Source organism: Pagrus pagrus (genome assembly GCF_965226575.1).
Source record: "Pagrus pagrus genome assembly, chromosome: 14".
Classification (NCBI taxonomy): Eukaryota; Metazoa; Chordata; class Actinopteri; order Spariformes; family Sparidae; genus Pagrus; species Pagrus pagrus.
In genome coordinates this window covers 16,959,531-16,987,409 of record NC_140198.1, presented here as the reverse complement: position 1 = coordinate 16,987,409, position 27,879 = coordinate 16,959,531, and the positions used below count along the sequence as shown (strand labels likewise).

The following is a 27,879-nucleotide window of genomic DNA, read 5'->3' as shown; positions in this document are numbered from 1 at the left end:
CCTCTGTTGGCATCATCTAAACACTACACTAGTTCTCTGAATCTGTTAGTTGCCACTCTGTTTTGCGTTTTGGAAGCAGGGTGGCTCATTCTGCTTTGGGGCTGTGCTTTGAAATGTATCATGCTTTATTTGCCGCCTGTTTTCTGTGTCTTTCTCCTCTTTACAGGCAGCGGTGGAGAGAGTGAACGGTGGAGCGATAGATAAATGAGGACAAGAGCATAGGACCCTTAGGCGTGTTTCTTTATCCTGCTCAGGATTCAGCGCTAACATGGGCTGAAAGGATTCCTCCTCGCTTCACCATTCAAACACTCGCCGAGAGGCACAATGACATCTCGATCGGGCACGAGAGGGAGAGGGAGAAGAAAAGAGAGCGAAAAGGGGCGAGCGTGAGTGTGTGAGGGAGAGAGTGGACTGCCAGGATAAATCACTATCAAATAAGACACTAAATTTCATCTCACTTAGACAACTGTCCTGGAGGTCTGCGAGGGAGGCAAGTGGGCTGACTTCAGATCTCATCAAATAAAGCAATAATTGGGAGTGTTCAACCTCTGACATTCGCTGGCTCTGACTGCCTGTTAGCAGCTTTGATGAAATAACCGACGACAAAAGTGCTCTTGCTGAACATTATGAAGATTTATCTGCATGTAAAGTGGACAGGAGAGGTCCCTTTAATTGAAGACTTTGGTATGATTTGGGGGATATGAAATACCTTGATCTCCTGCAGTCGTTTCCAACCTTTTCTGTCCAACATTCTCACACAGCCCTGTCAGATTAGCCCAGAACTCTTTCATGTATTATATGAAAGTGGATATTATTACACTTTTTTTAATACAAGACATAGCAATCCTGGATTTGATCTATATTTAGACTTGTCCTTTCTTCTATAAATCTATTTTGACTTCTCTGATCACTTTGAAATCTAGTTTTTACAAAGTCTCAGTCAGAGCAGCATGTGGTGGTACAGGGACAGGCCGGCCCTAAATGAAAAAAACATGTTTTTCCTTACTTCCTTGTGGAGTTTTGGAGATATCAGCCGTAGAGATGTCTGTCTACCCTCAAATATAGTCAAATTAGATAGCACCAAAGCTAAATACATTACAATAACTCAACAGTAATGTGTCTTTACCAGAAATCATGAGCCGGTTACTCCAGAATAATCTACAGACCTTGATGTGAGCAGTTCCACGTGAAACGATTTTTTTTCCATATCGCTACTCAGGAGGAAGCACGCATCTACTCATGGATAACTGAGCTAGCTAATGTTACATCCAAGCCAAGTAGGACGACAGTAATGTTAACGTTCCGAATTTTCACAACATGATGAACAGCACTACAGGTAAGAGGAAAGATATGTATTTTTGATTTTTGGGTGGACTGTCCCTTTAAGGGGCTACATGCCCTGTGCAGCTGATTTATACCAAATATCAGTGGATTTGTAATCCTAGGTCAACAGCAGGAGCACGCCGCCCATACACATGAACACAAACAAGTCGTCGAGTGTGAGCACATTTCTGGTTTACGAAAGAAAAAAGCTCCATCATTACGTGAGTGATAGGGCTGCAACTAATAGTTACTGATATCTTTTTTCTGTTGGTTATTTTTTTTGCAATTAATCAACATATCCTGTAGTTCAAACATTTCCCACAGTGACCAGATTTTTTGATAAATGATTTAAACGCATAATTGATTCATCAAAAATGTTCAACTAATTGATTAGCCAACTGGTGTTTTAGTTTAGTCTAGTGTGATCCTAAATATACTGTATACATGAAATGTCAGTGAAGAAATGTGTCTGACCAGTGTCTCTGGGCCGGTCCAGGTGGTAGTGATGGGGCTCCCTCTGATCCGACGCAGCTGCAGTAGCAGCCAGGATAGCGTGCAGCCCGCTGTCCCTGGGTAGCGTGAAGCTGCGGGGTTTCCCTCCTGCATCTGAATCGATACTGGCCCTGAGAGGCAGAGGCAGGGCCCTGTACTGTTCCTGCAGCAGGCTGCGCTGAGCAGGCAGGGTGGACTGTCGGCGGTACTCCATTGCCAGCTGGTCTCTGTCCTCAGATAGCATGGTCTCCTCCACGGGAAACGTCTGGAGGTAGTGCATCCTCGCATTGCTCTCCATCTGGTCCTGCCATGAGTTTCTGTGGCTGCTCGTCTTCTGCTGCCCGGGGGAGATGCCGTTGTTGCTGCTGCTGCCGTCCAGAGGCTCTGAGTGGAACTCCTCATGAGAGGAACGGGACTGGAACGTGTCGGAGGAGGAGAGATGGCCACGTTTCGGCTCCAGGTATGGACTCACCTAAACACAACACACGGTTAGGAAGTGAAACATAAACACCATACGTTTGCTACTTATGGTGATATCTTTCTGGTAAACTACAGGCTGACAGACTCACTGAGGATGCTCTGGGATAGGTGTCGTAAGGTGGCGGCGGACTGTCCTGTTTGGATATCGAGGTCATCTCCATGTCCTCATGGTCACTCTCACTCCAGTAATCTGTCATGAACAAACAGACTGTGTCATGTTTTCAGTCAAAACCAAACTGTTTTATAACCATTTACTTAAAAAAAAAAAAGGAGGCAATCACACTGCAATCAGAATCTTCCCGCCTGGATTAAGATCCGGACTGAGACTTGTCATGGTTTTTCTGCTGGTTAAAATCATGCACACGTACAATTTATGATAGATTCAGCTTCCAAACTGCTGCGTCAGGTCAGAAACATCCGCTGTGCCCATATATGAGTGTTTTGAAAGGTGTAGCTGCAGTGTAGGTGTGGTGTGATGTAACTCCAGGTCTGACTACTGCAGAGTGTGAAGAAGGATGAATCTTAAGATGTGAGAACTTCCTGTTAAGTCGTCTGGAGGTGTTAAGGGTCCAATTTAGCAACTTGTCTGTGAAGGATGAAGCCCCCTCTTCATCAAACAAATGACAAACCCAATCTCACCCGCCCACCATGGCAAGGTTTCTACGTAAGCTCCTCGAAATAGCTCAAGGGTTAGTTACATTATTTCCTGTCCATTTGTAAGGAGGCAAAGAACACCAGAAAACGGAAATAACAAGGCAGCCTTCAGCCCCTAAAATTAGCATTAATGAAGAAGAAGCACAAAGAGGAGACGCTTGAATCATATGTGACGTAGAAGTGAAAATGAGAGGTGTTGAAAAGCCTCTGCCACTGATCTGGAAATAAGATCTATTTATTGAATTCTCTCTATCAGGACTTGTTTTTCCCGGTAATTGCATCACATCCCAAACTTCCATATTTATTTTCTTATAACCCTTTTAACTCTGACAGTCAAATAACAGCAAAGAGGAGGAGACGTTATTGATGAAACCTGAAGTAAAATAAAACGGTGACAGTCTGTCTAGCAACGGAGAGATTCAGGACAAAAAATAGCTTCCAAACTCTTCCTCCCACTTTAAAGGACACCTACTATACTTTTTTGTTGTTTTCCTTTTCATGTTTTGAAAGTTAAAAAGGCCATCTACATTACATTATCCCAAATGTTTCCAACAATGCTCAAACCCCCCCGACTGCTCATGCAGTAAAAGAGAAGAAACACTTTCTGGTGTCCCTGCCCACTTTATCCAATCAGGACAGAGAACTCCATAAAGAGGGGGTGCTGTCTGCATGTGATCGCACAGAGAGCAGGATCCTCCTGTTTGCTGCTATGTCTGGTGATTAATGCTCCACATTACATTATATACTACATTTAATATGTATATATCAATCATTATTTAGGGAACAGCGTTTTCTCGAGACATATAAGTCATTGTGAGCTAATAAGCTGATTTCCTTCTGTGATAAAACTCCTTGTTTGCAGCAGTATAAGATGGAGCTGAGGAGCAGATCATTTTTACAGGAAATGCACGGCTATGAAACTGTGATAGCAAATTAACACCTCGCCAAGTGAAGACTATGCAAAAATAATCATGCATACATTCGTCATTATTTAGTTATATATGATGCCTCAATCTAAGAGCGACAGCGTTTAGTCCGACTGTTTATATAAGTGTTGACCAGCGACCTGCAACAGATGATGAATCCTTCGCAGCACCGTGAACAGAGCCTGTGACTAATCTCACCTTGGTCCTGGCGAATTTTCTCCTGCTCCGAGTAGCCCGCCACCGCCATACTGAGACGACTCAGCCACCTGCGGGGGTGAGTAACAGTCATGACGCACAGCAGCTTGACAGCCAATACAACTCTGTGTGCTTTTGTGTGTATGTGGTTTCCCTGTTTGACCAATCACCTTACAAAACTGCTCTGTTTCAAGGAGAGGAGGCAGTCTGGTAGGGGAATTTAATTTCCGGCCAGCAGGAGTTAAAATGCGGCCGCAGATGTAGGATTGGGGGGAGTTTACAACATGACTATCACAGCCTCATTTACTCACCGGGACATGTCGTCTACATTTTCCGCTGCGAAGTAGAAGGTCTTTATCTTCGGATGGCAAGCCTTAAAGGCGCTGAAAGGGAACCGGGGGTATATTTAATCATATGTAAGCACAACAACAGGCACATATAGCGCACATTTACATGTGAATACAGAGGACTGCTGAGATAAACGGGCACGATCACACATATAGTCATTCAGAGTGACACAAAACAGCAAGAATTTGCATCATAAAATAAACTGCTCTGCTTTTTATGTGGAGTTGTATGTGAGTCTGAGTCACTTTATTTAAATATACTTGCAAACACGATCCTGAAACCAGAATGTTGAATGTAAAGCCATATTTATGAAACACAACAGTCTCCCAATCGTTTTGACGTTGTTGACTACTAGTGAACAACTAGTGAACAACAAACCCATTAAAGCACAATACCAGTATATGCAGTAAAGAAGCACATTCAGTATCTGAGCTGTATTGAACTGTCTGGATGGGATTTGCAAGAATCTTTGTTGGGCTTTCTGAATTTGAATCTTTAAAAGCAAGCAGCAAAAGATTAGGCTTCCTTTACCAAGATCAGAATAAAATTAAGTATTTAGAAGAAAACTCCACAGGGGACCTTTAGTTCAGCCTTCAGGACACTACAGCAGTATGCACCCTGAGAAAGTAGCTTTGCACTGTTTTCCCACAGATGTATCTTAAGTAGCGAAGGAGTTCCTGTCAAGTTATTGTTCTTTAGCTGGAAAAAAGACAAATTAACCGCAGTCACGTTTTCATGTTTTCCTGCTCTCTGTGTCTTCATAAAGTTACGTGTCTCACTCTTTCTTTTATAACCTCTCCGTCTTACTAAACCTTCTCTTTATCAACACTAATACTAAACTGAAACTTCTTACATATTGCACCTTCACCAAATAGTTATGCCACTGTTAACAAGCAATTAAATACTTTATAAAACATTAATCAAGAATTTGTTTATTGTAAAGCTACTACTGCTAACTATTAATTAAAGATTAATTAACAATACATTTATTAAAGGTAAATTTACCATTTATAACAATATCCATTTTCATTGTCTGTTATCCTAAATTATTCAATATATATACCAATATTTTATTTTTAAGAACCAGTATAGTAACTCTGCACTGATAATACATTGTAGGATTGTATCTTAACATGCAACATGAAGTCTCTGCTGTTGGTTTTGCACATTTTGTGAAGGAATCTGCATCAATATGTCTAATTTTGGGTCTAAATGGATCTAAGCAGCATGATCCTGGGTGTCCAGGTGAAAATCAGTACTCACTACTTCCTTCTGCATTCAGTGGCACGATCAATCTTGAACTCCGGGAGGCTGACAAAACCCTCTGCCTTCTCATCCTGTGACGAGCAGGACCAGAGTTAAATCCAAGTGCCACATAATAAATAAAGGCTTTATGATTTTATGTTAATTGCTCTTCTGTAAAATCACCATATTCACCTCCTCATTCATGTACCAGTACAGACATGTGTCCTTCAGGATGAACCAGTACTTCTTCCACTTCTGCGAAAAATAGGTTTTAGCATCCTTCTTTTTCCAGAGCCAGCCCTCGCAGTCCCCCTGACCAAGGTCCCTGCAGGAAATCCGCCTTTTGCTGATAGAAGACATAGGACTTCCAGCTGCAGGCGCCAGTGAGGGAGCAGAGCAGACGAGTGGGTCAGAAAACACTCCTCGCCAAACACCTGCTCGTGTTTGGGTTTGAGTACATGTGACTGCTCAAGCAAAACTCCTGAAACAGATGCTCTTACCTTTACTCTTCTTCTTTGACCTTGACAGCAGCGAGGATCGTTCAAACACCTGCAAGTAAAGAAAAAAGAATAAAGTTAACACTTTATATTAAGGTTCTTGTATTAAGCATTAGTTAACAAGGTAACAAGGCCCTTATGAGTCCTTATACTTATGCTTATTAACATTAATAAGATTATATATGTTTAAATAATAAATGTGATAATTATGCTATTATTTACCCTTACATAGTCTTATTAATGCTCATAAGCATCTTATGAGGACTTAAAGGGCACCTGTTAACCAACTAACCCTTTTTGCCACGCCCTTAATTGTTACCAGAATGACATCATACAGAGGATCCCAGTGCTGCTATATACTCCCACTTCTGCACTATCTTACAACTTCAAATTATTACAGATTATCACAAGGGACTGACATGGTAGAGGGACGCAGAGTCGGAGCTGGATGTGGACAAGGAGACTTCCATCTGGAGGGCGGGGACGAGCGTGTAATGGGTGGGGCTGCCTCCTCGCTCAGTCTTCCTCCTGTTCTGACTCAGGCTGCGTCCCAGCAGGAAGTCCTCCCCCGGGGCTTTATCTTCACTCGCAAAACGCAAGAGGGAATTCTCTGCAGGGACACAAGAGAGGCACACTCAGCACTGCACACACTTTATAAGATTAAACTTATAAAAAAAGGTATCATTTACATACTAAACACTCTGCATAAACCCACACAATGTATGTACATTTGAGGATACTGCATCGTCTCAGTAAGCTTATTATGCAAGTCTTTTTCCCTCTAGATTCTGGACTTTTAAGCACATATTAGTCGCTACAATGGTGACAACAATGATCAGACTTTTTTTTGTAATCCACTGTACGTCAGTTGCCTGTGATTGAACCCTCTCTCTCTGAGATAAGTGAATGCTGACGTTTCAAAGGACTATCAATTTGAAAGGCATTAAGAATCTACAGAGGAAGGCTGTTGTCAGGCAGGAAGCCCTCAAAACTTCCAAATACTGTCTCTTGTTGATAAATATAGCACAATCGCTTTTTCTGAAAAGCCCAAAGGAGCAACATATCACCACCATTCCCAGAGGAAACAAACACATCACTCAAGTCTTTCTTTGAGACTGAAATAAAGCGACTCAGTCTCCTCCCACTCCATTTACCACCTAACTCAACAGTCACCAACAAAATGTGAAAATCTCTGGATATATTTCTACGGTTGCCAAAGCAACAGTGTACTTTTTATATCCAAACAGAGAGAAACGGCACAGCTGAGAGCGAGGAAGAGAGAGACACATGGAGAGAGGGATGAAGGGGAAAAAAGGAGCAGTGATAGATTATGAACATATGGAGGAGATAGAGGCAGGAACTGATATCCAGCATGTTATCAGTTTTGACAGGCCAGCTCATCCTTCTACTTTTTGGCTCGGAGATCTGAGAGGGTGAGGATATTATGAGATATCCGCCCACTCACCTCAGCTCCCTCTGTCCCTCTCTGTCTCCCTCCCTTCTCTGCCTCCCTTTTCTTTTTCTCTCTCCCACTGCCTCCCACTCACCTCTCCTGCTCTCTCTCTTCATCTTGGCCAGGTCTTCGTTGTCTCCCACCCAGTTGTATTCCACCGGCATTGAGATAGGCCTGAGCCTGCCTGGAGCAAGGAGGCGCAGGGAACGTCAATATTACACAGCTGCCCCCCCCTCACACACATAAATACTCACAGCTGCAGACATCTCATAAACACCTTGAGAGCATGCAGACGTCACTTTGAGCTCTCACGATTACAGTAGCGGGTCTTCAGACGAGGATGAGGTCTTACCATAGGTGGGAGTGCTCCCCCTGCGGACTGATGACACCTCCTGGTTCTGGTCGTACTCGTAACAGTATAGTATAGCATCTTCCTCCACCAGGGGAAATCGCCCCCGACACTCCTGGTCCAGGTAGGAGTTTGGTGACTCGGACCTCTCTGCAACATGGACGTCCGTTTGAAGATCGTCATCCGGCAGATTTCCCTTGTCATCTCTGTCAGAAAGCCACATTTTCAAATTAAAGTATAAGATTTGTGAAATTCATTCAAAATCATTTTTGCTGTCAACTAATCCCACGAAAAGACCAAGGCATTAGTCAGTACTCTCACATGTCCAGCCTATCTGTGGCTTTTAGCATCAAACCCATTTGTTCCTGTTAAAGACATAAATAAAAAGAGACTAAAATATACCAATATATACCATATGTTTTTTAAAGGGCTAAATAACTTGGGTTAACAGAGGTTACCCAAACAGGAGTAAACTGTGAATTTGTTAGGGACCATTTTCAGCTGCGATTTAATATATACATGCATTTGGTGCTCTAGTGAGTCTACACAGTGTATGTGATGTCTGTATATCAAGTCAAAATAAAAGTACAGAGTCCATGTTCAGGGTAATGAGGGAGAATGCCTCTTTGATGCATTTATAAAAAATAAAAATCTAAAATAAATCTCTATGGAAAGAGGAATAGTTGACATGAGGCTTTGGCTACTTAAGAAATACTTGTTGGGAGGGTGATAGTTTTAGTCCTTAACTTTACTTTACTTTAAGTTAAAAATTTACAACAAGACCAAGAGTTAGTTGAGCGTGTTAGCATGCTATTCGTTATCCTGAAATTAGGACTAAACATATCGAGTGCAGCTGAGGCTGTTGGGAATGTCACTAGTTTTGGACAAACTGAGCTGTTGTCCAGATGATCGCGCCAGACAAAAAGTCAGGGGGTTAACAAGTAACTGTTTACATTCAGTTTGCTCATCTGAATTGCACCATAAATAATAAATAAATGTGTTAATTGAATTTGTCTCCCTATAAACACCTAGATCAACTATTTTTTAAATATTTCAAATCCTGCATTGTTTACGTCACTCTTTGCTAGCTACAGTACCTGTATTCTTCTTTCCTGCTTTTGTTGGTGCATTGCTACACCTCTTTATGTGTTACCACTACCAACTATATATAAGTTACTATATACATACTACATATAACGTCTCACGTCTTACTCCTTATCAACTTACTCCTTACTCCTTGGTGGTCATAAACTCCACGGGGTACCTTTAATATCTGGTGTTGCAAGTGAACCTCATGTGAATTTATGCACAATTTTGCGTTCACCTGGGGGTGTAGGGTTCTGCTGGAGGAGGGGGGATGTATAGGTCCTGCAGGGCGCAGCTACTCCTCCTGGATGGAGTGCTTAAAGTGCTCGTGGGCGTGGCGACGCTGCTGCTGGGGCTCTGAGGGAAGATTGGCTGTGTGAATGAGTATGTGTGTGTGAGCATGTGTGAAAGAGAGAGGGACAGGCAGACAGAGAGGAAGAGAGAGAGGAACAGTTACAGGGATTGACACATTGAAAATTTGGAGTTTGCAGCAGTTCAGTCAGTCAGTCAGTCGGAGAGCATTTGTTCAGTTCAGACTGTGCCGCCGAGCTTCTCGACCGTGAAATGAGCAGTGTACTGTACGTTTCTGATGCTCCAGTTCTAGCTGGTGCACACAGGAAGACGGGCCGGTGTGCAGTCTAGTCATCCCTCTCATTCAGGTCAAGGAAAATCTGGTCGTAGCCTACATAGTCTTTTAAACATGGAACATTAAGATAGACTGCTTCTTGTTTACTTGATACCTTTATATCAAATGATATCTTTTTGAATATGTTCTTGTCGCATTTATGATGTCAGAACAGTGGCATCAACTTAACTTGAACAGTCAGAGAGATGTTATCCAGTCACAACAGGCCTGTTTTTCAGTGACAAAACTTCCCAAAAACACTTGTTAAATGAGTAAGAAGTGAAATTCTTTCAACAATATAATACTAATTTGTCACTTCTCAAACTATGCTAATGTGTTGCATAACTCACAGCTGACTAATGTCAGTGATGTGCTCCATCATCAGACCATTATCTGTGTCAGGGCTACTGCAGCATGTTCTTCTCAATAACTTAACAGACTACCTTGACATTCTTAATTTCAGTCACATCTCAGAGCAGGAAACATTACAGCTTCTATGTCCTTTTCCCCCACTTTTCTGTCTTTAAAAACGCCAGCAGGAGAGCAAATTTGATTTAGGTGGAGGAGAGGAAGGATGGGGATGTGATTTGAAGTGGGGGGGGGGGCGAGCAGGACTGCGCTTCAGGGCCTCGAGGGGAAAGAAAACATTTTCTCTGGCCTGAGACTCAAAGAAAGGCTGGGCTACATTAATACGCATCCCTCTCATTTCCACCCATTCTGGCTCAGGCGAACGGTCCTAATAATGTAACTGGTTTGGCCGAAGTAGGACAACAGATGCCATGACGGGCTGAAATGTCAGCTTGTGAATGAATGATGCTGGAACCTTCAACCAATTAATGGCGAATCGTGGTACATAAAGGAGCTGGATGCAACAAAAACAATACCTGTACCACACAGAGAAAAGCCCACAGCTACACCAACTCGCTGCCAAGAATCCTCTCTCTAAAAAATTGAGCATTATAATTTTTACAAAGCTAATGTTTGTTTCAGGGCTCTTGTATTATAAAAGTGCTACTTCAATGTATCCTGATCTCCTTTTTGTCTTATATCTCGGCTAGTTTGGTGTCTTGCGTCCGCAGTCTGTGCAGTCTCATTTTTAGCACGAGTGAGGACAGAAGCACGGAGATACACACAGAAATATCTGCACACAAACAGACATGCACAAACATATCTGTGGAGGATGAAGATGGTCATCGTACTTGCAGAGCCAACGGTTTCCATCTCATGTTCTTGAGCAGAGCCGGGGTCGAGGTGAGCGTGCTCTGCGGGCGTTTCTTCAGCGTCAGGGTGACGCCCGCGGGGTCCCCACGCAACAAATTCACCAAGTTCTTCAGCTGCCAGCCCACCTAGTGAACAACAATAGCTTGATAAAGGTTTCCTCAACACACAGGCATCCCCGTGACTCAGACTACAGAAATAATAAGCAGATATTTCAATATGAACAAACAGTTAGTGACTGATTCAGGGATTCAACGTTCATTCCTTTCACACATGATTTGGATTATTTTTTTTTTATGCCTAATCCACTTAGTGCTGAAGTTTGCCAAATGGGCATTTTATTCAAGGTGCTGTTGTGGTCGTTATCCTAATTCTACTCGTGGATCCTGATGGTTGGAAACTGCAGCCTGTGAGGTTCACGTTGATGAGGATGTTGAATGCAAAGATGGATGCCAGGGGGCATCTTGTACACCTCCTGTTATATCAATCTGCGGGTGCTGTCATGATGTGGTAAGCCCGGATGTTGTGCGTCGTGAACAGCTGCACGCCTTGTAAATAGTCTTTAACCCAGTTTTAATGACATTTGGCACTAAAAAAATTCCGCCCAGAGAAACACGGTCGGCAGCTGAACTAAATATGCCAGGTCCAGTTTGGGGAGAAAATATCCTGCTCCTGCTCCGCTGGCTGCACTGAATTCTAGTACATCTTGCGTATTTCGAGCAGCCTGAGAAAAACGGGCATTTTTCAGGCACTGACCTAGCAATCACTTTGTTCCTTTCCAAGTCATTTTTCACCTTGACAGCCGCAACACAGAAATTCTTCACACGGAAAGTGCATTAAAGAGACAGACAGGCTGAAACAGACACTTTTATAATCCAAAGCATGCTTTACTCCTTGATGAAAAGATTGTGCTGCTGTGTCTGGCCAAAATGAAATGTGTGTATTTAAAGCAGTCAGACCCAGGATTTTTCAGCTTCTTTTCAACTAGCTACTGCTCTGCCTCGGTGTAGAAATGTTATGCTTTAATGTGTTTCTATTGAAGCATCATGCCACTGGTTTCTTCTTTTTGTTAATTTCCTTTCGGGGATCCTGGTAACACTCTCCAGTGTTTACTGTCCTGCATAGAGCTCTTTTATGTGTATGATGTTGACCATTCCTCCATCATTGCTGCCTTGAGTTACTTATTTCTTTGTTATGCGTATTTTTATCCAAGAAAAAGAGCATTGTTCACTAACCTTTACTGACAAACAAACATCCCTATAGGCAAAATGATCAGTGGTGGAAAGAGTACTGAAAATCTGTGCCCAAGTACAAGTACAGTTACATTACTGAAATATTACTCAATTACAAGTCAAAGTACTGGTATTAACATAATACGTAAAGCAACACTATATAACTTTTAGCAGAAAGATAATTGATTGTTGAATCTCCTTCTATCCATCCATCCATCCATTTCTGTAACCACTTATCTTTTGCAGGGTTGGAGGGTGCTGAAGTCTATACAAGCTAACATCGGGCAAGTGGCGGGGTACGCCAGTCTCATGCCCAGATCGTCAAAAACCAATCAAAATCAAATACCAAATTGGGTCTTTGGCGTTGGACCCGAACCATCAACCCAAAGCGTTGGTATCTGACGATCTGGGATGAAATCTCTTCCCAGAATGACTTTAAAAGTTACATAGTGTTCCTTTACGTAAAAGTACAAAGTGTTCCTCTCAAACACTACTCAGAGTATTAGTTACTTTTTAAATGTTGACGTTAAATGCATTATCAATAGCAGGCGTTCAATCAAACAAGTTTCTGTTTCTCCAAATCTTAAATCTAAATTACTCAGGGTTTTCATTGTGATCACCTGTGATGTGCCTGACTGGTTATATACATATTCACATGACTCAGCATTTGACTTCGAAAAGTATAGATATACCTACAATATACCATATACTTAGAAATAGAAATAAAATCTGTGGATGTTCAGGTATATAGGTTGATTTAGCATCAGTTGTTATCACCACCCTCTGTGTTGAGAGCTCAGTGAACAGTCCCTGTCTTTATTTTTACAGCCTTTCATTCTCATGCACAATAGCACTGAATAATGTGCCATTTTCTCTTCAGCTCACTTATTCTGCATGTGTTCAACATTTTCAAAGTTAACCACGACGCAACTTCTGCCTCGGAGGATTTTTCCTTCACTCACTTCCTTTGGTTGATGTAACTACTTTTGCCTCAGCAGCCGTTCTTACATCTGCTTCCCATGGAAAAGCAAATCCAGTGAACTTAGTTCATGTCTTACTGCTGGACTTCTCCCAGCTGCCTTAATTATAGATCCCTGAACTGTTTCAAGCATCTTTTCTTTCCTTAATGGTATTTTTTAAACCTTGACATTTGTTCTTCTATTTCTCTCTGCAGTAAAAACCTTTTCAGCACTTCTCTCTTATCTTCTAGGAGAGATGCTGCACAACATCCTGGGCCACCACGGACATCTCGTTCGTCTTATCAAATGTGCCCCTAATGGGATGTTCACGAACAACCAACCATCAATAATTTGTTCTTAACTAAAGGTCACACTGAATTAAACATATTAACAGTATTTAATCTTGTTATAGCAGTCATTATGAGTGACAGTGCAGCTTTGGATCAGCAGACAGCTGAGTCAACTGACTTTACATACCACCATCACCCACTTAAGCTGTCAAACTCATTCAGCTGCTGCTCATTTCGACAGCAGCCACAGCAGGACATCTTTCCGTCATCGCCACCTACTCCCCTGCTTCCACCTTTGTAACCGTGTACCCGTTCCATAACACGTATAAAACATAACTGATTTTTACAGGAAATGAACGTACTTTACTGTTGTGTGATTGAAATAAGATACGATGACGGATGTCAATCAAGCTACAACTTTGAGAAGCTGCTGTCAATCAGACTGCAAAAGAAAGCAAGATGCTTTATCAAATTCACAGGTGAAACAACTAACTACAACTATAACTATAAATCGTGGCTCTGCTCCATTTAGTCATTTATTGGTATTGCGCATGCATGGCCATCATTAATTACCCCTGTGCTTCTCCTGCTGTTACAGGTTAAAATATCTGCCACAAAAAAGGTCTGTGGGGATACAGTGTACTCCTTTGTGCACTGACACCTCCATGCTCCCACTTTTGGCAGCCTTTAAACTCTGCCTCACAATGAGATGAAAGAGTCTTGACGCCATAATCAACTCTGTATTTGCACTTATTCCCGAGAAAAATGGCTGCATTCAGTGGGTGAGATGACTGACTGAAATGAAGCTGACTTGAGCTGTGTAATTACCATACGTCTTGCTGTTGCACATACACAAGTAGCAATTATTTTAGACAAAGGGTGCTATATTTAAATGGTGCACCACTTGGAAGTTTTTTGCTTTCATTTCCACTGAATTCATACTATGTTGTGCACACTTGCGCAGTTTTGTCTCTTTGCAAAAAAAAACAGTGACAGGCCAATTATTTTGTCTGACTAGCGCTCTGCTCAGAAGATAAGTTGAAGTCGAGCACAACTGAGAATCATGTGAGGTCACTAAATCCCTTTATCAATATAAGAAGGATAAACTTGGGGTGCTCTGATGGTTGAGGGCTTTAAGTTGGCAACCATGGAAACATCCCCATCTTGAGTCCCAATTTCCTTTGTCTCCTGTTGTCTTTCTACTCCTCTGTGTTCGATAAATGCATAAATTACATCCCGAAAAATGGACATGAAAAAAAGGACACAGTGTGTATTGCTCTGACAGCAATGCAACTAATTGGAAAATGTAGGAGATGTCAATCAAGCGCGGTCCTGAGGAGACATCTATTTAACAAGTAGAAACACTTGCATGTGTGGGTGCATTAACAGAAATCACAATGAAACCGGTGCTGTTTTATCCACATTTTTTAAGAGCTCTAAGCAGGTACCTCGTGATCGACTGAAGTGCTCTCATGAGCACAAGTTCAACGATTTCGGCTGATCGTCCAGCTGACACCGTGACGAGCAAAACAACGCATCCACCCAGACAGGGTAACACATCCACATCCTCTAAAACTACCTACAAGAGGCTCTACATGCAGCCACTTATACAATAACAGATCCAGGCAGTCGCGCTGCAGTGGCCCACTGTGGGTGTGTACAAAGGAACTGCAAACACGTTCACAGCATATGCACAATCTGAGGCAGGTAGTTCTGTGTATGTGTGAATTAAACAGACATTTGCATAAAAAAGAGAAAGAAAAAAAACATATGCAAATTCAGACATCAAATATGAAAAAAAAAAAGCCTAAGAGCAAAAAACATGGACTCACCACTGTCTGATGATTGACCTGAATGACTTCATCTCCAGCGTGGATTTTCTTACAGCGGTCCGCCAGGGACTGATGGGCAGACAGAGAGTCATTAACTGCTGCTCCATTACACTGCCATGACACAGCTTCCTGTGATACAGCCACCTCACTCTGCATATCACGCTACAAGTGGATGAGCTGTGAGGCAATAATCTACACAGGTGAACACAAAGAGGCTTGTACTTACACCTTCTGTCGTCCCGGTGATTACGTGCAAACCGTCATATGTTGATTTGATATACATGCCCTGTTGGAATACAGCAGGAATATGAATTATTACATTTTTTGAATACATAAGGCTCATGTGAAACAAGGCAGCAACACTGCCATTTGCAGAACAAACCAGGGTCATTGCATACTCGAGAATCTTAGTATTTGTTTTAATCTGCTTGTAGTTCAAAATCTGAGGAATTTGGATTCATCTCAATTTTAGCAGCAGTGAATACCATGAGTGTTTTTCATATTGAGCTTGGATTTGCCTGAACGGACAAATAATAAAATAAAACAGGATGTACTTTTCAAACGTACACGGAACAGTCTGATTTAATATTAGTCTCCTTCAAGCAGACTGAAACAAACATGGAGGATTATTTATCTGCAAATACTGTTTGGGCTGCTGCAGAAAAGCTACAACTTCCACTAAAAGGGGTCTAAAGTGCACAGCAAAGACAAACACACAAACACACACCCAGACACACATCCACACACAGATGTGCATGAGCGCACATGTGCCCTCGCACATACACGGATACACAGAAGCAGCATGCCAGTCCTCAAGATGAGTGTAAGAGGTTTATTTTTAGGCCACTTGGCCCACTGTTGTGTTCAGGTTTCATTGAACGGATGAGAGAACTTCCATGCCCCCTTGGTAGCATTTATGTTGGGGGTGGGGCATTTATTGTGGCCCCGAGCAGGGCGCTCGTGCCTGAGTGTAGGTCAGCGCAAAGATGGAGTCCGACAAAGTGCTAATGGCGGCATAAATAAGTATATTCTCTGCCGATAAACACTGACTGACTCTGCTGATAAGTTTTTCCCAGAGGTAAGTGTACAGACGATCACTTTGCAGCATTTCAATCTGTATATTCGAGCATTTTGTATTTGCTAATTTCAACAAGGGCAACATGTTCTGTTCGTGTTGCTTTGTGTCAGCTGACTCATTTGCCCACAAGCTCAGCAAAACCCAGTTTTGCGACAGCTGCAGTGAGCTGCATTAGACACTGGACAATACAGCAGCACACACTGTTTCACCTCAATATTCTCATTATTTGGGCATGTGAAAAGATGGCTCATGTTTCGAGTGCCAATTTAAAAATATAACAGCCACTTGTCTTGCCAGAAACAACGTCTCTGATAACCGAATGAAAACGTTAACAGAAAGGTCTTCTTATTAACCCTGGTAGCGGGACACAGTCTCTGGAAAGAAATCTTTGTGAATTTTTTATGCAATTTTTCCAATGGTCTGAGCACTGCAGATGAAATTCCCTTCACCGACATGGTTGATATAAGGATATCTCAAAACCAAAACTATGTGCATCTGGGTCATCCAACCCTTTTAGTAAATAGCTTTTGTACTTGGTCCCAAAAAAGGTGTTTGAATCACGGGAGAAAGTGTGATATAGCTGCAAGAAACAAACCAGGCAAAGTTAGTGTTAGTTAACTGCAACTGATAAACTGTCTTTGCAGAGAGTGAGATTCATGCTGCAAGATGAGTTGCACATGCCATATTTGAATCAAACAGAAGTCAGAAATCATGCTGTCTGTAATTAGTAGGCTTCTCCATCATTCAGCATTATTAGTAGCTTTGTACTTTACTTTTATCGGTAGCTTTTTCCTGTGTTCATTTCATGAAACCTGGAAAACAATTTCAAATCTTCATATTTTAAGCATATTGAGCTGTTTTCAAGTGTACTGAATATAAAGTATATTGAAGGCCTGCTTATGTGCACATACCACAGTTGTGGTGGGTTATTGGGTTTGTGTGCATCTGCCAGATGGTTGTGTTTACCATGAAAGAGTCTGTGCAGTGTGATGTGGCTGAATAAATAAAACCCAGCAACAGCTTTTAGAGAGTTTGGTCCACAGTAGCTACCCAGAATTTGACTGGATGATCGACTCCATAGATCTATCATATCCCCAAATGAATTATGTACAATTATGTTTTACCGAGCACCAGTTTATTTTAATTAGACAGTGCACTTTACAGTTCACAATTCATGTCAAAGGCAAATGCAGTGAAACTGGTATTTACTATTTCTTATATTTTCATGGAGAAACTACCTCTATATTCAAATAAACGGTTCACATTTTACTTTAAAAGCTATTTGAAGGTCAATGTGTGCTTGCGTGTGCGTGTTTCAGGTTTATCCTTTTTTTTTGGGTTACTACTAGAATAGGTTTACATGCTTTAATGCTAAAAACCACATTAGTTTTCTAGGTCTCCTTTAAAATTAACACTTTAAAATTAACACTATATTTCAGAGAAATGATGCAAACTACACGATAGGCCATGGAAAGGTAATTACAGGTTAGTTACAGCGAAATATGTATATAGGTGTAATGGACGCATCATGTCAACCTTGTATTGGGCAGATATTATATAACCCAGTAAGAACTAAGCTTTATAATACAACTGCTGAAAAAATATATATATTAGCTTCTCAAGTCATAACCTAATATTTCAGGGTATCATCTTACAATTAAAGGACCAATGTGTAGGATTTAGGGAGATATAGGAGCAGAAATGGACTATAATATTCATAATTGTGTTTTCATTGGTGTATAACCATTCATTACCTTAGAATGAGCCTTTTATATCTACAGAGCGTGCAGGCCCTCTTCCACGGAGTTCACCATGTTGCACCAACAAAGACCAGAAGGCACCACAAGAGAGGGCGTTTTTGGCGTTGTTAGTGGCCATGGTAGGGGAGGGTGAGACAAGCGTGGTACCTTGTTGCAATCTGCAATCGCACTGCTAGATGCCACTAAATCCTTCACAATGGTCCTTTAATATCAATGCAATTACTTGCAACATATCTTTTTCTACTATAATTTTAAGTTCCGACTATCAACTCATTATTGCACAACAACCAATGTAACGTATCTTTTCTTTTAGGACATACTGGGAAGGTTGACCAATGAGAAACTCCCCAAAACATAAGTGTGTTTCTTAAAGTCTTACCAGTCCTTCAGTGGATTTTATGTTGGCTAGCTGAACAACCTCCAAATGTGCCGCCTGGGACACCATGGGATCCGAGGACAGAGAGATAATGTGGTCGCACACTCCAGACAAAGTTTTACACTGGGGAGGACATATTACGAATGAATACAATCTTTAATTGTGCAAATTACAGCTTTATTTACATCCGATGCAGTGTAATAAAGTCAGCAACTCACCACATGCAGGATTTTGTTTTCTGTCTCATATACGGAGCAGTCCTGGGGAACATTCAGAGAGCACTGTTACCTCAAGAGAATGTGTCAAAATGGAGTTATTATTGGCATTTCTGCTGTAGGTGGATATAAGCAAAAAAGCGAGCAGCTTGGCACCTATAACCCCCAACACTCCCACACAGGCATGCACAAACACAAAACAAATGAATCACCAATGCGGAGGCATGTCTCTCTCTCTCTATCTCTGCCAGTCTTCCTCTCTCGGCCTTCAACTCTCTCGCTCTCGCCCTCGTTCACTCCCACCTCTCATTTTTCCCACTTACATTTTTCTCTTAACTGCATATAAACATTATCCTCCAGAGACTGTCCAAAAACCTGTTCAGCATCATTTCTCTCATTACTTGCTAATCTTTAAGGGTCTTACAGGCCTGACTGTGATTGTCAGCATTTGCAGATCAAAGACAAATACACTGATATCAACAATAATTAATCATTAGTACTCATGTTTAAATATGGATGCAGATATCTGAGCTGTGTTGGGGTATAAAAGGAGAGGCTCTAGATTGGATGTGTGCACAAAGAATTGAGTGAACAGCTGCTTTAATTCTTTGTCTGTATCAAGCATAGATCAAACTGTTTCTGAACTTTTTTTTCAAAATATGTACCATGTACAGGTGTTTCTAAAACTCTCAAAACTATAAAAGCATTGTGGACGCTACAACCAAGGAAATGTAAATGCATTTTGGCATCACCGTAATACTCTCATGTGGAGATTCAGGTTTCTCGTGCTCTGTATTTTGATCAAAAATCGTCCAGTTGCCTACGATACAGCACTTAGAATCGAAAATGTAATCAGGACAAAAAAGTCTATTGGGCCTGAGCTGAATATCATAATATAATATCAAACAATTTATTTACCTGTTGTACAATTGTAGTGAGTTCGAGACACAGCTGGATAACGTTGTTTCTGGTCACGGAGTAATCTGCCACCGCAGCGAACGGAGACCTGAAAAAGAAGGAGCACCTGGAATGAACCATTAGATCATCCGTCCTTTGAGACTACATCATTGGTAAATCTGTGGGAACATTCACAAACGCAGGACTTCAGCACACATACACACAGATTACGATTATTTTATTTCAGAGAATCATATTAATGTTTCCTACATGTATAGTGTGTCATGTCTTGGTTGGCTTTTTTGGTTTAGTTATATTTTCCTCACTTCCTTGTTAAGGTTACACCCCGCCTTTCCAAAACCCCGCTGTTCCGAAAATAGACTTCTATTCTTCGTAATGGCGTGGTTTCCCATTTTTTCTAAAGATCCCGCTATTCTGTAAAGGCTATTGGGGAAACCTTAACCCTAACACTATTGGGAAGTAATTTGAAGTTGAAAGCCGGAACAGCGGTGTTTCGGAGTGGAAGGCTGTCCCCCCCTCGTTAACCATAACAGTCAGTCACTTATAAAAGGGAGTATGTGGATTAACATAAGGTGGTTAATGTACATAATGTATATAAACAGCATCTTCATTCATGAGCTGACAGTCTGTAAAAATTAGTCACTGTCAGCTTTTTTGTTTCATTGTGACATCAATACATACTGCACGCAGCCTAAAAATCGCAGTTTTATTCAAATTTCCCAATTTCTGTGCTCTACACTCCAAGGCATAGTAAACATGACTCTGGAGACATATTTAAGCTGCAAAATGTAGTTGTGTCAACAACGATGCATTCAAACATTAAGATGAAACACAATAAATTGAATTTTAATTACGACGGATGCTGTAGATTATGTAGATGATGATGTTATGGGGAAAAGAAACAGCGATTCACTTTGTTATTTCTGTCGAACGCTGTCTGCTTTGAACTTCCAAATTCCTCAAACACACACACAAACACACACACACGCACACAAACACACACACACACACACACACACACACACACACACACACACACACAAACAGACGCAACCACATTGGCACAATCCCACAGAGAAGAAGAGGATAAAGCAACATATAAATAGACTTGCTCAGTGCCTTTTTGGCCACCCTGTCAAAATCGACTTATATAAGGCCTTTACTCATCTTTTCTTGTCAGCTGATTGGTCCTGGGCAAAATATAAAAAACAAAACTGGTCTGTGTTGTGGGGAAAAAAAAGAATAGAATCCTGGAAAACTCAATACATGATAGTCTCAATCCTTTTTGAAGCCAGTTGTTATATCTTCAATCTGCCGCGGGTTATTTTCAACAAATGTGTTTAATTCATCTCATCATATTAAATCCAGTCATATCCAGAGTTCATATTTTTGCTTGAAAACAGAATCAACACTGTGATTAATATTGAGGATTGAGCAAGTACACCACTGAAACTATATCCAGTGCTTACTTTTTATATGAATACTAAAATCATCTGAGTAAAATATGTCCGTTTCCATACTCCTGGTGAAGGAAAAGCCTCATTGAACTGCTTGTTTAATGAGGCAGCCATCTTCCTCTGATATCAAGCTCAGGAAAGCTTAAATGCTGGGACGATGTTATGCTGCTGTGTTCTAAGTTGCAGAGCATATTAGTGAATCTGATGAATTGTTATCATGTCACCACTTCCCAATTGTTTATCAACTAAAGGGACGATATTCAATAGCCCATTAGCTAATGTTAACCTTGATGTTCAACCACTTGCTAACATTACTGTTTGAGTACATCTGGTGCATTTAAATTCCAGGCTTAAATAAATGTGTCCGAGATGTGTGTTCAGTTAATTTAATTTAACTGACAGAAGCTAACGGGTATCAAATATGTCGTTTTTATCTGAAGCTCAGTTCTCAGGCTTTTCTGCAAAAAGTTTTCTTATAAATAATAAATATACTTAACTTCTGATCACCCCAAATAAATTTCAGGCTTAAATTAACAAACACATATTATTCCTGCCCATGTTGGAACGAAGCACCACCCACTTCCAGTTTGAATCCCACTCATTCTGAGTACGGAAACAGATACAGATGATGGTGTACTTGCTCATCCCATCCCTAATAAATATGCACCTAAGATTAACTTCAGGGCTTCCCCAAGGACCATAATCTTAATCAAAGTGGTGCAAATTTGACACCATGTTAGTTAAGACCAGTGCTGCTACTGTAACACTGCACTTTGTGAATGACTCAGTGTGTGTGTGTGTGTGTGTGTGTGTGTGTGTGTACATGATTATGTTTTTTATGAATGTCTATTATCACCGTATATCACAGGTGCACCTCTTTGCAAATCTCACCTGTCGAGCCACGCCAGAAGGCTTTTGGCTGCAGCGATCAGGTCCACCACGGAGGTAAGAAAGTCGTTGGGCAGCTTGCGGGTGGCTCGGCCGTCGTAATGGCCGCTGCGCCGCCTGCCCGTGATGAAGTTCTGCAGGTTCTTGGCAGATGCATTCAGCTTGTGAGAAAGAGTCTTGAGATTCTCAGTCTCCAGCCCGTAATTCTGGAGGAGAGAGGAAAGTAAATTCTCTCTGTTTGACCAGTTTGTCAGTGTTTGTTTTAGCTGTGACGCATCCCAAGTATTTCTACCACTGTGGAGGCTTCAACTGACACTTCTCTGTGAAAACAAAGAGCGCTGGCAGAGGAAGCCACCTTGTCGCACTACAGACACATGTAAGGAGGGAAACCACTGACCCCTCCACCCTGCCCCGCTCACCCCCAGCTGTCACTTTGCATGTCGAGGGATTGCAGAACATTCATTATTACCCTGAACAGCGAACTGCACGTGCAGGCCTGTGGGCGTCTGTCACGTCAGAGTTTCTTGGGAGGGGAGAGCGCGGCAGGAGGGCCACTAATCATATTTAATACAGCAGTGCCTGAGAGACTTAAAACTAAATCCCAGTTACGTAAAGAGCTTTGGGGCTGAAGCAGGGCCCCCCGTGCAGCGATGCAGGATGAGAGGACTTTAGATTCAGATTGCATCTGTGACCTCAGTCCACTAAATCTCCATCCAGCCTCTCTATGTGTCTCTTGGGCAAGTACATCTTCGTCTCCGTTCCAGCCGCTCTCTTCCATTCCTACTTCTCATTCATCTTCTGACATCTTCTCCTTTTATATTTCCTTAGTCAAGCTGTTCACATTTAACGCCCCCATGGATGTGAATTGTTGGTATGAGAGCAGCAAATGTAATGACAAATACCACCAATGTGTACTTTTTATGATTGTCTGACTCTCCCCTCAGTCTGCTCAAATACAGCTCTGATTCAGCAGGGTACCACAGGTGGATGACACGCCTGCAACCAATTCAAAAAATATTCCTTTATACATTTATATTAACCATGATATTAGATTAGATTATAACTGTTGCTGTGAGGAACAAAATGAAAATTCCTTCTCTCCTGAGTTAATGTCTACTAGTTCTAAATAGACAGCATACAGAGCAAAAGAGCTGCAAATACTGATCGATTAATTGATTAGTTGTCAACTATTAAATTAATCACCAACTTTTTAAATATTCGATTAATTGGTCCGAGTAATTTTTGAAGAAAAAGTCTTCTTCCAGCTTTTTAAATGTGAATATTTTCTGGTTTCTTTACTCCTCTCTGCAGTGGCAGACTCAGAATGTTTGAGGGGCAGCGGCACAGAAAAATTAAAAGGGCACCAGCTGTTGCATTATTATCATTATTATTATTATTATTATTATTATTATCATTAGTATTATTATTATTATTTGAGGCCCTAATCTGAACTTTTGTGAGTTAACGGATGCCTGAATCAACTGAGAATGATCCCAAACTCTAAACAGGCGTAGGAATATAACACACCAGTGAGTAATGAAAAACAGTGATGCTGCAAATTCAAGGCAAAAAAAAAATTTAAAGCATTTTAAAAATGACTAAAAAGACTAATGCATATTCATATTCATAGACAAGTGAAGAGATTTGCAAAAAGAGAGGACATTTTGTGAAAGGCTCTCCTCTGGGAGAAGAAGTATATTCTTTGATTTAATCATTATGTTTTTGACTAAATTGAGTGTGGCTGCATTTCGCACTGGAGAAAAAGACTCTCCTGAACAGGAAGTTGCATTGTCTTTGGTTTCATATGTCTCTGCGATCCTGCTGACCTGAAGGTAACACAAGGCTGAGGTCGCTGCAGTGGCACGTGGAGCGCTACAAGCCACATAAACAGGAGGCTTTGACTGTTTGAGCAGCAGCACATGAGCCCAGTCAGACTACACAGCGGTCTATCATGCTGACACACGCAAAAGTTGTGTTTCTGAGACTAAGAGGAGAAATTACTTGAAGAGGACGCTGTAATCCTTGTCAGCACTAATGACAGCTGTAAGATTTGCCTGTAGAGGATATTTTGTCCTGATTATCAGCTCTGGTAGATTTGTGGTGATGTTTGAAAACTGAGGCAAATTAAAGCCTTTTCCCTGTTGTGAAGTTTAAAGCCGTCATTTGTAAGAATATTGTGTTTAAGACTTTGTGGGGGATGACTTTTTCATTTGAAATCTTACAAAATGTCAATTTTTCAGTCCCAAAAAAACCAACTTATTTTCTAGCTTGACGATGCCACGTTTTTGAGGTTAATCCAGTGAATTTTAAAAGTACTTGATTGGATGAGGAGGCACCAAATGTGCTACAGAAACTTCGTCCAACAGCAGTGGTCTCTTTGAAGTGACAGTACAGAGTGGTGGGAAGACAGCGTGGGAAGCTTGCACTCACCAGAGCACAGAGTAGATCCACAGCCTCCAGTATGAGCTCCTGGTGGCCGATTCTGGACACTCCCAAATCCTCCAGCTCCTGGTGGGTGATACGCAGCAGCTGGTCCCCCCCTACTTTCTCCCTCTCGAAAGTCTTGATGTACTGCTGCAGGCAGTCGTCCAGGCCTGAGGGAACCACAGGAAGACAGGAAAACTTTTCAGTACAGCAAGACAATTTTTGTTCGCTGTTGGTATCAGATTTTTGATTTCCTGTGAAACCTGTCATTTGCATAATGTGTTCTGATCGGGCTCAATATCACTTTCCTTGCCAGAATGTGCTGTAAATCTCTCGAGTGTGAGCACAGGTTGTAATTTTGTTATGTCCAAAGTGTGAAACAGTCTGTGTCAGATAAGAAATCTGACAGATTCCCCCTCATCAACAGTCCTTAGGTAGATGTTCAGCTTTAAACAAGAACAAGCTTTCAACTTGAAAAGGGATACGTGTCTCTGCTCAGCTTGGTTTAAATCTTCCTCTGCTGCAGCAGGTGTGAAGTCCTTTAGTGAGGCAGTTGATGAAGCGCAGCAGACTAGAACAAACAGACGGATTCTGCATCTCCTGTCTGCTCCGATGGTTTCTCAGTTTAGGTTCGAAACTGGAAATTATACCTAGGCTGGCATAAATCCATTATATACAGGAAAAAGACAGAAAATTGTCTTACAAAAGAATCAAATACAACAGCTTCACAAGAGTCAACAGTTACATGTAACAGGTGCTATTTATTTCACAAGTGTTGGAGGGGACAGCCTTTTCTGTTTAATGATATTGTGTTCACCCTCTGTACTTTTGCTTCCTATCACTGCCCTAACGATGTGTATAGGCAGGATGTCACATTGGTTGCTTCTTATCTGTCTACATCAGTGTCTTTCAAACTTTTTGTGCCCAAGACACACCAAAGGACAAGCCAAATCCGATCCGTCTTCATATCCTTGCAAAATAGCCTCTGTAACTCGTGTCGTCTAATCACTCTGCACACATTTCATTTTTATCCAAACATGCCGAATAAAATCTGACAAACAACTACATCCCTCATGAAATATTTATTAACAAAATGATGCAAGAATTCATTTGAAACTTGAGGGTTTGCTTATAAAAGCAGCAACACACGCATTTAAACCAGACAGGTCACGAAATCAAAAATGATGTGAACTGCTGCGCACAAGAAAGCGATCCATTTCCCCCCTTGTTATCCTCCTTCACACTGGCTGTCAATCAGGGCCTTTGATGTGTCACACACTTATCATATCCACCATGTTGCATGAACGCCAAAATCAAGGGGTTCTCCGGATTTTTTTTAGTATGGCTCCATATTGAGAAGGTAACTTAATCCTCATTGAAGTATATAAACTACATAAAGTAAATATACACAAAGACGTGGTGCATATTTGGAATTTTTGGCTGTAATTGTAAACAGCAGCAAAATGATGGTGATGATAATGTGGTCGGCATCTTCACATCAAAAGTTCGACATCAGGGAAACAATGTCCATCAACTTTGACTGTGTGTGAGCACCAGGCATGTGTACAAAGTACAAAGTACTTGTTTGGTTGTATGTTGAAATAATAATGTATGAACAAGCAGAATTAGGCAAAAAAGGGGCACAATGTGTTTTTGGAGACGGAATTCAAACTCAGAATTTTAAATATTTACAATATTAATGAGGTAATAATACAAACACAGAAATATTTATTTTTTCCATAACTGAATAAACAAGCTGTTCTCTGAGGAAAATAAGGTCCCAGAACACTGTTTGAAGCTAGAAAGTTAAACAGTATGACAGTCCTTTAAGGTCAGTTTGTTTATTCAGTCATGAAAACAAAGAGAGTTTGTTTATTGAGTTTGTTAAGGTATAAAAAATAATCAGTCAATGAAGATCTTTCTCTTCTGATTCAAATTTCTTCATCTTGCACCTTTAATTGTGCTGCCCCTCCTTTCTGGAATAATCTGCTGAAGGGCCTGAAATTGAAACTGAAGTTATTTTAAAATAGTGGTCTTGGTCAAAGAAATTGAAGTTGTCACTGAAACAGTTTTAACAAATTGTACCTGTTAATGCATCCTATTGGTTATACTTGTTTTTGTCCTTGATCTTGTAATGTACATTTTTGCTGAATGTCGTCTTCACTCATCTGTAGTGAGTGACAGCTTCACTTTTATTGTATCTATTGTTGTTAAGAAATGTCACACTTGAAAGGAGATTTTAATTTCAATGAGGCTTTTATCTGGTTACATAAAGGATATTTGTTACAAATAGCAAATTGATTTTATTCAAATTTTATTCACTTTCATATCAAGCAAACACAATATCCGAACTCATTTTAGGGCTGCCAACTGTTTTTTTCAGAGTCTTTTTTGTCCTTTTTCTTGCAAATGTTTGAAAATGGTGAATTGTTTTAACCAACCAACAGTCCAGAAACCAAAAAATATTCATGTTACTATCACTGATGGAAATGAAACCAGCGTATACTGACATTAGAGAAGCTGAAAGCTGTACATTTTGGGGATTTTCGTTTTAAAAAATGACTTAAACAACTAATCATTTTAATTAAAACGATACATTTTTATTTATTTGGCTGCTAATACAATTTCCGTCAATATAATACTCAGTTAATTACCTGATCATTTCAGCTCTCACTTATCTATACGAGTATATATATCATAGCTTTATGTCACTAGAAAGCGCTCTGCATGCTAACCCGCTATCCTTTTAGCACTGCAGACAGAGAGTAGCCTTTGTAAGGCTTTTTCTATACACTCGGTCTGTTTCCATCTTCTCAGTGAGCGAGAGGGACAAACACACACACACACACACACACACACTGACAACTCTTCCCTCATCTCGTCTTTTCATCGCCATGGACCAATCATGTACATGTGACTCAGTGCTGTGCCTGAACCTGATCAAGCATTCAGACGAGGTTTAGCTGGCAGCTAAACGGTGGCGAGGAAACGTAGGGGGTTTCATGGTTTTGCATCAAATTTAAAGGCTTAACTAATCAGCCTCCTTACCAAGTTAATTGAGACTCATTATGTCAATGAAGTATTCCCCCATGTTGCCATAGAAACCATGAAGCAGGGTTTCGGCAGGGATCTCCCTGACCGCAGGAGCACATAAAGAAATAAGTGAAGAGAAGATGCTTTCCAAAGAGTGACCCTTAGACATTTATCAAACGTAGCTATCTACTGATTTCATTTGCGATAATTCAAAAGCTCTGATAAGATTTTGCATTTTGAAAAGACATTGTAAAGCATTTTGTGGCATTCTTGATGGGTGCTGTATATATATGGTTATAAACTGAGACGCACATCAGAAAGTGTCACGAAATGTGACACGAACAGGCTGTTCGTGAATGCTAAACTTTGATATTTCCCCCTTTTAAACTTGAAATGTCATGTCCAATCTCATATCTGTCCTCGTCTGACTGTAGTGTCATGTAATGGATTGCTGACTGCACTAACTAATCTCCACGACGTCAATTTTCCTGTCCACTTTATGCACGGGTCAGATTAACAGGCACGC

At 41.0% G+C, this 27,879-nt stretch overlaps 1 protein-coding gene across 5 annotated transcripts in view; it reads right to left on the bottom strand.

Annotated features, from left to right (window-relative positions):
• Positions 1-27,879, bottom strand: part of LOC311269855 (connector enhancer of kinase suppressor of ras 2-like) — a 33,906-nt gene that overhangs the window by 2,503 nt on the left and 3,524 nt on the right. The window contains exons 2-20 of one of the 5 annotated variants that reach the window (XM_084374337.1): positions 24,327-24,490; positions 21,900-22,102; positions 19,552-19,657; positions 18,637-18,678; positions 18,422-18,541; positions 15,431-15,490; positions 15,205-15,273; positions 10,873-11,019; positions 9,287-9,420; positions 7,966-8,168; positions 7,708-7,797; positions 6,580-6,770; positions 6,164-6,212; positions 5,856-6,034; positions 5,682-5,755; positions 4,382-4,453; positions 4,074-4,141; positions 2,385-2,485; positions 1,798-2,287 (exon numbers count right to left, since the gene is read on the bottom strand). In XM_084374337.1, the coding sequence (XP_084230463.1) occupies positions 1,798-2,287; positions 2,385-2,485; positions 4,074-4,141; positions 4,382-4,453; positions 5,682-5,755; positions 5,856-6,034; positions 6,164-6,212; positions 6,580-6,770; positions 7,708-7,797; positions 7,966-8,168; positions 9,287-9,420; positions 10,873-11,019; positions 15,205-15,273; positions 15,431-15,490; positions 18,422-18,541; positions 18,637-18,678; positions 19,552-19,657; positions 21,900-22,102; positions 24,327-24,490 (2,562 nt within the window). The remainder of the gene's footprint in view (positions 1-1,797; positions 2,288-2,384; positions 2,486-4,073; positions 4,142-4,381; positions 4,454-5,681; positions 5,756-5,855; positions 6,035-6,163; positions 6,213-6,579; positions 6,771-7,707; positions 7,798-7,965; positions 8,169-9,286; positions 9,421-10,872; positions 11,020-15,204; positions 15,274-15,430; positions 15,491-18,421; positions 18,542-18,636; positions 18,679-19,551; positions 19,658-21,899; positions 22,103-24,326; positions 24,491-27,879) is intronic. The other 4 variants (XM_084374338.1, XM_084374339.1, XM_084374340.1 and 1 more) reach the window with 4 other exon arrangements.